Source organism: Strix aluco, chromosome 5, assembly GCF_031877795.1.
Source record: "Strix aluco isolate bStrAlu1 chromosome 5, bStrAlu1.hap1, whole genome shotgun sequence".
Taxonomy (NCBI): domain Eukaryota; kingdom Metazoa; phylum Chordata; class Aves; order Strigiformes; family Strigidae; genus Strix; species Strix aluco.
Window position 1 is genome coordinate 63,506,956 of NC_133935.1, and position 11,195 is coordinate 63,518,150.

Genomic DNA, 11,195 nt, shown 5'->3' on the forward strand with positions numbered 1-11,195 from the left:
TCCATTGATGGTGCAGAAAATACAGATATTTATGTTCATTTGCTTCCTGTTAAGATGCCCAAAATTCTGGTGTAAGCATTGCCCAAGGTAGACACACTGGTTTGACTCATACCTTGAACAAGTTTTCTCTGAATTGAACTTTGCCCAAAAGAAAACAAAAATCCGGAAAATCAATGATTCATAACCTAGTTACTCCATGTGGTCTTTGGCAATCACTTGATTAAAAAAAAGGGGGAAGGGGGTAACTGTATCTAAACCTTGGATAAGACTGTGGGACACTTTAGAAGTTGGTGCTTCATGCTCCTTAAGAAATGAAAAGAAAAAAAAGTCTAAGAGCTCTGTCAAAGAAGCAGACTGCTCGTACAAAGAGCACGACCAACAAAACTGGCTGGGAAAGCAAGAATGCCAGTTAGTGAATAATCTCATAAATCCAGAGTTTATCTCCACTGTGCACTAGGGTGAAGCCAAGATCTTTCGAAAGTATTGCAATCCCACCCTGAGTAACCAACAGTCCTTTTCTGACACTCAGAGAATGAAAACTTGATTCCCAGAATCTGGAATAGCAAACAGCCTGGGGACTGGGGAATGCTCCTGGGGTGCCTGACATCCACATTTAAATGATTCCTATCTGTTTATGGGTTGCTTAAGCATAGTAAGATCATTTTTAATTAATCCACATTTTAAAAGGTGGTTCTCTTGCAAAATATTGGTACTGAACACCTGTAATTGGGCCAATCACATGCTGCAGATCTGGGACTTAAAATCCAATCTCCAACTCTCTTTCTGATCCTATGACTGTTTGTCATTTGTGAGAAGAGAAGCAGTCCAAGGAAAGTAGGAAAGACCAAAATACACACACTGACACTATAGCACAGGACAGACACTACTGAAGTGCGTGGAAGCATGTGAAGCAGAAGGGGCATTTGAACATGAGTGTGACCTCCTCAGGCAAGAACCCAACCAAGCAGACTCTTCCTCACCCTTTAGCTGGTTATCTCTGGTTTCAAGCAAATTCCTCCCAATACAAGTTTTTATACTGATGTTTTATCAAAATCTACTTGTAAACTTCTACAGAAAGTTATAAATGCTGATTTGTCAAAGAAATTTCTACAAAAAGATTCAGAAAAAAGAATTATAACGTAGCACTCTCTGTAATTAGTATAGAGACAGATGCAAGTTAAATACAGTAAATGCAACTCAGCTGTGATGTACTCCTTTGCTTGCATAAATTAAATTAACTCTTTGCCCACTGTAACTTCCACTACAAGTCTGTCTGGTGTGCAATAACATTCAGCATCAGGGAGGAATTAGAACAATTTCTGACTACTTTTTCAACAAATATGGGTTTTGCATTGCTGACGACTCAGCTGCCTGTCTTGTGGCAGATCCATTTTGGGTAACTCAGTCTCTGCTGCAGTTGTAATCCTTGTGTAATTTAATATTTTCACAAAAATTGTAACTGTACACTGCATTTGTAAAGGTATGTGAGCAGAACATACCTAGAGAACCAGCCCCCTCCAGAAGAACAGAAGAAACACTGTTTGTAGGGAAGGGTGTCTCTGCTGCTTAGGACTAGCTAATCAAAACAGTCCATGACTTTATTATGTGAAATCGTAATAATTACAGGTTGTCTACAAAAGTGATTATGAATTTGTTTTGGTCTTTACCTAACATTTCTAGCCAGTTCTACTGTAGCTCTTCAAACTGGATGTTTGAAATAGTTGAAAAATATCATCTAAATTAATTTCCCTGCATCTCTTGTACTTCCCAGGTTCATGGGATAAAAGAACATTACTGGACACAAGCAAGTCTTGGCCCTCAGCTTTTACTGTTCAGTTAAAGTAGACCAAATTGGGTTTTAAGATATATTCCTATTTATGACATGTAGATTAATGTATTTGCTGGCAAACATAAAAGAAACAAGATTATGTGATTCCTGCATTCTTCATAATATTTTTTTATTACTTATTTTAAGAACAAACTTATTGTTCCTTTAAAATATAGTAGGTTAAAAAATAAGATTGCCATTTCTGTTTTATTTTCTGGTGAACACAGGAAAAGAATCAATCAAAGCCTTTTCGAGTTAAAGCTAAATGATTATTTTTCTGAGCATATTGTGGTTCAGATTTTAACTTCTTCAGCAGAGATTACTTTTACAAATTCTTGCTTGCTCAGAAAAAAATTCATCTGAACGTATTTATCATACACAAGCTTTTCATTATTCTTATTTAGAAAGAAAGTTCTTGTTCAAGATTATTTCTTTTAAATCTGAGTTAAGCAAGGTTTTTATGTGGAGGTATAAACTCTTCAGATGTTTCATGGTAGTATCATGAGGTTAACAGGTGTTTTAGAAATATTTTGAAAGGTTTAATTTGTGTCATCAGTTGTATTTAATCCCTCTAAGCTAAAATACCATGAATCAAGGTTTCTCTTACATGTTGTGTCAGTCTGCAACTGAATGTTATAGTGCCATCCCTAAAAATAAATGTTTAGCCTACCTGTGCAGCTGCAATAAGCTGCTCATGTTTACATTTGCAATGTATCACTTCTTCATCTTCCACCCAAAATAAAACTTATTATCTGTAAATTTTTCATAGAATTATTCAGGAGAAAAAATTTAGGAAAACAGCATCTCTATGTGTTTTGATCGGTAACTGAAGATTATTTCTCAGAAATCACATAATGATGGTGAAAAATTACCCCTCTCAAAGACAGAAAGGGAGGAGTTTTTGTATTTCCATAGGCAAGGTTATTGGATTTAATACTGTGCCTAATCAAATATTCAAGGATTTGACTATAACAGAGTGACTGACAGTGGAGCCATTAAATAGCTTCCATAAAAGCTTCAAAGGAGTCCTGAGGATAGACGCTGCTTGTACTTTGTAATACCACCAGAGGTTTTAAAACAAAAAGTTGTTTCAAGAGTCGTAGATTACTGAAGCAAAATGACAACTTTCTGCAAGCCCACGAGGCTAACGGTGAGTCCAACCAGCTGTTGCAGGGAGCCGCAGTGTGCTGTGCAGACCCGAAGTGGTCATCCAAAAGTAATCCAGCCTGCAGCCTCGGACCAGGAAGAGAACGGGGACCCAGCTGGGAGCACAGCTGGAGCTACCACTGCTCTTACAGGAGCTAAAACTACCACTGCTTTTATAGGGGAGGTGGGAGTTACTACTACAGTTGCCAGCAGGGTACAAAACAATTCTCCCTCTGTAAGTATGGTATCTGAGCAAGCCAGTAGCCAAATAGTCAGTGGGTGGAAAGACTTACATACCCACAGAGCTATAATTATTTCATATTAGCATGTCAAAACACCAAGCACAAATTAGGTCCCTCTTTTCCTTACCAAGCACCAAAGAACAAAATGGTGACTGTCCCATTCTAAGTATGGCACATGAGGTGCAGAGTAGGAGCTTTCTAATTTCTAGTTTTCAAGCACTGTCCAATAAAACTGTTCTGGTACTAAGCTGTGACCAACATACCTTCCTTTGAGGTGGCAAACTGGCTCCAGATGAATTTGTGACACTTTGCTTTGTCCCTCTGTTTTCACCACTGTGGTAATAAAGAAGAAAAAAAATAAAAAGGAAAATTAAAAAAAGAAATGCTTCCTTGACTAAATATTGTCCAATACTCATTTTGGGTACCCAGACATATGCTGGATTTCTTTGTCTCTTTTTTTTTTCCTTTTTTTTCTTTTTGTCTTTTTACTACAAAAGCAGTAGTAAAGCAAAGCCAGTACCATTTCTGCTTCAAAAAGAACTTTGTATCTGACTCTATAAGAAGATCCTGCTGTTGTTCTATTTTATTTCTACAGCAATATATGGCAGTTTTCGTAATTCTGGTAGCTCTTTCAGGTACACAGCGCTTTCAGCACTGACACATGATAATGTAACTGTAGCATCTGACAAGCACAGAAATTCAGTTCCATCTGAGAAATCCTGGGCCGGGATGGGGGTAGAGAGCAACAGCTCCTCCTTTACAGTCTCCCTGCTCCAGAGTCCCACAGGCATCAACCTTGTCTCCCTTTTATTCAGTACTGAAGTGAAGCTGTTGTGATTGATCGGGGGTGGACTACAGTGTCACCAGGATGCTAATGCTCAACTCTGCGACTCCGTTTTAGCAGATCCAGACACACCAACACCCTTCTCCTCCCAGCATTCGTGAGAGACTGAGGCTGACCAGTTGTCATACAGGATACAGATAATATGGGAATGAAACTGACTGTCAAGCAGGAACCAGAACATATAACCTTGCCTTTAGGTACAGATGACTCCATTTCTCCTATCAAAATTATTCACAATAAAAAAAAAAAAGTATTAATCTTGTCTGTGGTAAGGAGAGCTGTTAATAGCTCTAAGCTTTGGAGGTATATGAAATTACAGCTTTGTCTCTCATGATGATTTCACCAGCTTTGAATTGCCTCTGACCATTAACTAGAAATTCACTTAACCTGAGATTAATCTTGAAAGACAGGAAATGAAAGGTAATGCTGCACAGGCCTTCCGAGACACGTATTAATCCCAGCCTTTGACACAAACATGGTTTTATATAGCGAAATAACAAATGAGCTATCCTTATCTCCCTGTGAAGTCCCACGTCTGTAGTGTTTACCTCAAGAAATCTAGGAAGGAGAAACACTTATCTATGCCCATCACTGACCTTCTTTACTTCACCTTGGAATAAAACTAGAGTGCCTCATTTCCACTCCATTTCAAAACACGGTCACTCCTGGATGCGGGTTCCTTAGCAAAATAGCATTTTTCATCAGGAAGATACAGAAGAACCCAGACTATGCAGTGATTGCAGATCTTTTACAGGAAGAAAGTAAAAATACCAGTTACTGTCTATAAACTGGTTTACGGCCAAGCAACGTCGGAAGTTCTCTCTCCCTCTCTAACCATACAAAAGGAATAAATTAACTGCTGCTGCCTGGGGAAGCCTGAGCCCTCATTTCTCCCAACACTTAGAAAACAGTCTGGAGAAACAAGATAGAGCAAGAATTGCAAGGCATCTGGGCAACCAGAGCACACAGTCTTCTGTGGTGTCTTCAGGCCTCCTGTCAATGTTTGATTGGAGACTGATGTTATGCACTCATCACAAGGTGAACAGATTAGATTATCCTTGCATCATATATTTACATTCATATCCTTTTGTCATGATATGAAATACTTTATGACTGTTCCAGTATACCTGCAGTGCTTGAATAGTTTTGAAGTGTTTAAAATTTATAAAATGAAGATACTTAGCACCTTGCCAGGATAGTTGCCAGTATCTTGTACTATCACATTTGCTAAGCAATAGATGAAAGTAAGTTGGACTTCTGCTGCGATTTATTTCATTCAGGCAGAGGCTCACAGAAATGGCACACCCACATAATTTCAGTGGGACCTTTGGGACATCTTACCTTTACGTCCATGTTGCAAAAGTTTAACCTTTGGCAAGGAAGGAAAGAGGAACAAGTAATGCACTGAAGTCACCTGTTGTGGCCGGAATTTATCCCTGTTGAAGCTCAAATGACCCTCTCCCGGCTTTGGGCGCCGGGCGGAGCTGGAGGGGAAGTGACCACAGGGACGGATCCTCAGGGGACACCCAGCCGGTCCCCACCGCTCTGCAGGACACCCCTCCTCTCTGCCCCCTTTCGACCCACCTCCCAGGGGTCACTTCAGCCGGTCACTCACCTCCCGCATCCCGCTACCCCCCCGCCGCAAATCAGCATGGAAAAGCCGGGAGGGGCTCCCCGTTTCCCCGAGGTCTCCGAAGCGGCGACCTGCTCCGTGGGGGACCCCCAGGCCCCTGCCCAGGCAACGCGTGTCCGTGGGCTGCACTGAAGTCCCTCCACCCGCATCACCCGCCAGGCTCCGGGCTGCTTTTTCCCGGGAGTGAAACGGGGCGTCCCCTCGGATCCCCCGGCTCCGGGGGGCGGAGGGCGTTGAGCCCTGCCGGGGTACCGCGGGGGTCTGGCTGAGCTGCAGATCTGACCTGTTGCTTTGCTTTTTACAAGTACGGTCGTCCGTTCGGAGGATTACTGCAGTAACCCGAGATGTGTGGAAGGAAGAAGACCCTTCCTCTCTCAGCCGCGTGAGACAGCGCAGCTGAGACAAGCGCCGCCGGCCTAAACTTTAAGGCCAGACCTGCTGGTTGCAAACACCCCTGAGGGGGGCGGCCCGGGGAGGGGGGCGGGCGCGCCGCCTGCCAAGAGGTGTCCCCCTCCTGGATGTGACTCTTTAGGCACGATTACAGCCATTTCGTCTCGGTCCTTCCCTTACAGCCGAAACGCAGGGAGGACTCCCTGTGCTGCAAAACCTAGGCGGGAGCAGGGATGCCCCGCGGGACCAAATCACCCGTTTGTGAGGGGTCCGCTCCGGAGGGTCCCGCAGACGTGACCTCCAGGTTCCCCGAGAGCGGGGCAAACCCCCGGCGCCCGCGGGGTGCCCTCCGCCTCTCCCCGGACCCCCAGCGCCGCCGTCCCCGGGCGCTGCCCCGGAGAGAAGCACCGCCCGGCCCCCCCGCTGTGTCCCGGCGCGGCCCCCCTGCCCAGAAGGGACCCCCCGAGCCCGAGGCGGGGGAAGCGGGAGGTGAGCGGGTACGCCCGCACCTCCTGGGAGGCAGCACCCATTTTTCGAGCCTGCTTCTGTGGTGACCCCGGCAGCGTTACAGACCCGGCCACCGCCGCCTCCCGCCGCCCTTTCGGCGCCCACCGACGAGCCGGCTCCACTTCCAAGGCTCAACTTGGCAGAGTCTGCTGAGCAGCTAATAACATAACAACCCGGCTTTGATCAATCCGAACTAATTACCCCTCTTAATTAAAGTCTTTAGCGGTGTTTCAGTGTTTTGGCAAGGAAGCGGGAGAGGTTTGCCGTTAGACAGCACTAGCGCCGCGCTCCCCGCCCGCCCGCCCGCCCGGCCGAGCCGCAGCCCCCGCCGCAGCAGTTACTCGTGTTCAAATATTTATTTCCACCAGGTCAATGAATTCTTTTTTTTTTTTTTTTTTTTTTTTCCACGTGCAAGAATCAAACCGAAATTCAAATCCGTACACAGCGAACCAGCTCTGTTCATATAGATACGATATTCAGGGGGGAGAGGGAGAGGAGGAAACCAAGACGGGAGGGATAACCAGTGGGCAGCGGAGGCAGGGCAGGATCAACACGATGGAAATATATATACATCGAAATAATTAAAGTGGTGCAGCGTTCCCGGCTCGGGTAATACAGATCCCAAATAAATACAGCAGAAATTGGCTTGGCGCTTTTTTTAAAAAAACATCTCTCCACCTGAGATGCAATGACAACAAAAAGTCTATAAAAAACGCCCCCCCCCCAAAAAAAAAAAAAAAAAAAAAAAAAGGAAACAATCAGTCCCAGAAACGTTAGTGGCGATGGAGAGCATAATACACAAAACCGCTTAACAGGTGCATGCAAAGAGGCGGGCGGGCGGCCGGAGCTGCCACCGGCGGAGCGGCGCTCCCGGCCGGCGGCCGCCCCTCACGGCTGGAGCGGCAGCGGCGGCGGGGGGGGGCCCTGCAGCAGCGGCCCGGGCGGGGGGGGCTGGTCGGGCCCCCCCAGCTCGGCGGGGGTCCGGGGCAGTCCCAGGGCGCTGTCGTGCAGCTTGCGGACGTGCTTCTTAAGGTCAAAGTTCCTGCAGAAGCCTTTGCCGCAGGTGGGGCAGGTGAAGGGCTTCTTGTCGTTGTGGGTGTGCATGTGGAAGGTCAGGTTGTACACCTGGTGGAAAGCCTTGTTGCAGATATTGCACTTGAACTGCTTCTCCCCGCTGTGAGTCAGCTTGTGGTTTTTGTAATTGCCTGGGAACGAGACAAGAAGAGCGGAGGGACCTGGGGCTGAGAACTGGACGTTGTAAAGAGGGGGGAGGGAAAAAAATAAATCCCCAAACCCTCTCCCATCCCCAGAGCTCGGCTTTAGCCGAGAACGACCGGCGATCTCTTAGCCAAACACCCGCCTCCCCATCCTGCCCGCGGCTGCTCCTTTGACAGACGAGGAGGGAATTATCGAATAAACCAAAATCACGTCCATCGCAGAAATAAAACCCCTGCGTTTAGCCCTCCCAGCAACACGGGGAGAAAAACTAACCCAACTCCTGCACTCGGAGGGGAAAAAAGGCGGCGCAGGCGTTTGCCGAACTTGCGCGGGAAGCTGCGCTTCGCCGTGCGCGGAAAACGGGCTGCTGCCCGCGGAAAGGTGCCCCCGCGCTCCTCCGAAAATGAGAGCCCTACCCCGCTCCGTGGGCCGTGCCACAGGAGATGTGTCTGGGCTAGCGATACTTTAAATTAACCTAAGTCTCTAATAACAGAAATAAAAACCAAAATCAACTCTCCCCTCCCTGTCGCAAATTGTCCCGACGCTTGGCCTCGCCTAGGGCGGCCCGGGCAAGGGAGAGAGCGCTGGAGACTGGTACCTTTCTGGTGAAATCCTTTGCCACAAAATTCACAGACAAAAGGTTTGTAGCCGGCGTGTATCCGCGTGTGCGTGTTCAGGGTCGAGCTCCGGTTAAAGGCTTTGCCGCACTGGTTGCACTTGTGTGGCTTTTCCTGGAGGGAAACAAGCGCCAAGTCACGGCTTGTTGGTTGGTTTGCGGGGTCTGTGTGGTGGTTTGCAGGGTCTGTGTGCTGGTTTGTGGGGTTTGTGTGTCAGCTGACGGCTCGCCGCTCCAGTGCGGGGCACCCCCCGGTACCCCACCGCGCTCGGAGCAAACGAAATCCCCCAGCGGCTCCGGCCCAGCCGCCCCCCGCTGCCTTGGAGCGGCCGGACAACGCCGGGCTCCCCCAAAAGCGTGAGCGGAGGGGTGTCGGGACGGCAGGGAGGGAGGGAAGGATGGATGGAGGGAGGGAGGGAGGAAGGCTCACCTGGGTGTGGATGATTTTGTGCCGGCAGAGCGTGCTCGCCTGTCTGAAGCCCTTCCCGCAAACTTTGCAAACAAAGGGTCTGGCTCCCGTGTGCACCGGCATATGGCGAGTTAAGTTATAATGTGCATTAAATACCTTGAGAGTGAAATCAGACAAAAAAACCCCTGCGATTAGAAGTCGAGAGCGCCGAGGGGAAGCTGTCGTTTAAAAATAAAGCAAGCAAGCGACCGACAACCCGGCGGACAGACGGACGGGGGGTAGGAGGCTGGGGAAGCAGGGGGAAGGGAGGCGGGCTGCGGCTCTACTTGCCTTTCCACAAACTTCACACGTGAAAACTTTGGGCTTGCTGCTCGGGGAGCCGCGGCTGAACTCCGAGGTCTTGTAGGCGATTTTTTCCGAGAGGATCTGAGCGCTTTCTTTCATGTAGTGCTGCAGCTGAGCCTGCGATAAGTCCTTGAAGGCTACCCCCGCCGGGTACTTGTCCACGGCCGGCAGCACCAGCTTGTTCCGCTCCGCCAGGTAAGCCTTGGGCTGCGGGTGCAAGGGAGAGCTGAGGAAATAAGAAGCCACCGGGTGGATGTTGACACTGGAGGACGGGTGACAAGGGCTGTCGCCTCGGTTGAAATAGCACAGGGCTCCCATGGCGTGGAAGGAGGAGTGATTGACCACTCGGGGTCTTACCAGTTTGTACTGCTGCAAGGGCAGGGCATCGCGGGGGAAATCTCCTTTCAAGCTCAGGGCACAGTTCAAGAGATCGCCGCAGCTAAAGGAGGGCGAGGAAGAGGAGTCTACATGAGCCTTCCTGGGTTCCGCTCCGGCCACCGCAGCTTTGGGCAGGGGGTCGTACGCCACCGGGACAAAGGGGATCATGCAGGGGATGGAGGAGTTGAGGTGCAGCGGGTGCTTGGGGTCGCCTTTGGCCACGGAGCCGTGGAGGAGCTGCGGGACGGGGATGGAGCGGGGCTCTGGCGTCCGCGCCATGATGCGCTCAATGGAGAAGGCGAGGGGCTTGGGCGTGCTGATCATGTTGCTCCTGGCAGACAGGCTTTCTCTGGCCGGAGGAGTCGCTAGGATTTTGGTCGCCGTGTGGTGGCCACTATTGTCCATGGCTGGATTGCATTTGTTCGCCCGGTTTGAGCCGCTTTGGTAGACGCCTCTTTTTTTTTTTTTTTTTTTTTTTTTTTCCTCCTTTCCTCCTCTCTCCTCTCTCTTTTTCACTCTCTCTGCCCCTTTTCTTGTCACTGATCTGCAAGGAGGGAGACCAGCATCGCCGCCGCCACCATCACCACAGCCTCCGCCGGCGGAACCAGCCTTCTCAGTCCAGTGGACCCATGCCAGCCCATCACAGTTTACTTTGGCGCACCAATGACTCGGGACAATCGCTACTTATTTCTATCAATAGAAAGTGTTGTGTCAATAACGCAGCCAAGATCTCGCCAATCGTTAACTTCCAAGAGGAGAAGGTAAACTAGATAATTGCTCAATTCGTTTCCAACAGTCAACAGGAAAAGTTTTCCCCCCCCCAGTCAGCGGCTACTTGTCATTGGCGCCCGCGCCTCCCCCGCCCAGGGAAGGAGGCGTCTCTCCCTCCTTCTTGCCTCTCTCCCCTCTGCCTCCCTCCCTCTCTCTCTCTTTTTTATTATTATTATTTGCAATCTGCTTAACCAGGCTTTAGAGGCCAAGCAAATCCGAGATCAATTTTCTTGTTTGGCTTTAAGTGACATCATCTAAAATCATTGTCCAAGTGCTAAATAGGTTTGTGAAACCCAATTCAAGGGCGAGCGCCAGAGTATTTGTCAAACGAGGTGCTGCAGAAGAAGCGGCTGGAGGGGAAGCAGTTTGTTTCCTTGCCACTTTCCAGCCCGAGCTTCTTTGTGCGTGGGGGAGTGTGTGTGTGTGTGTGTGTGTGTGTATGTGTGTGTGTGTGTGTGTGGCTGAGGGAGGGAGGGAGATGGCTGCTCTGCTCCTGGGACTGCTCCTGGTCTGCTCACTGCTTTAAAGAACAAGGTCAGGTGGCAGTGAGCTTTTGGAAAACACAGTGAACAAATGAGCGGGGAACTTGCGACAAGCAGCCAGCGAGAGCAACGCGTGGGGAGGCCAAACCCGAGGAGTGCTTGTGAGCACAAGGGTGAATCAAAACCTGGGACTGGGGAGAAGAAGGAAAAGGGGGTAGGAAGAGAAGGAGGGCCTTTTAAATCTCAAGCACTATTTAGAGAGAAAGTAACCTGCATATACACTAGGTATAGATTCTCTGTCCTTAAATAATACATGCACAGCACAAATACCGAAAGTTCGGGATCAGTAGAGATGCACGAAGAAATACAAAGCGCACACACTGGTA

General features: G+C 48.6%; 1 protein-coding gene across 1 annotated transcript; it reads right to left on the reverse strand.

Annotated features, from left to right (window-relative positions):
• Positions 1 to 7,478: 7,478 nt before the first annotated feature.
• Positions 7,479 to 10,379, reverse strand: FEZF1 (FEZ family zinc finger 1). Its single transcript, XM_074825476.1, has 4 exons — positions 9,164 to 10,379; positions 8,855 to 8,989; positions 8,407 to 8,539; positions 7,479 to 7,795 (listed from the first exon to the last, which is right to left on the reverse strand). Exons 1-4 carry the CDS (start codon positions 9,959 to 9,961, stop codon positions 7,479 to 7,481), a joined length of 1,383 nt encoding a protein of 460 aa, XP_074681577.1. The 5' UTR covers positions 9,962 to 10,379.
• Positions 10,380 to 11,195: the final 816 nt, after the last annotated feature.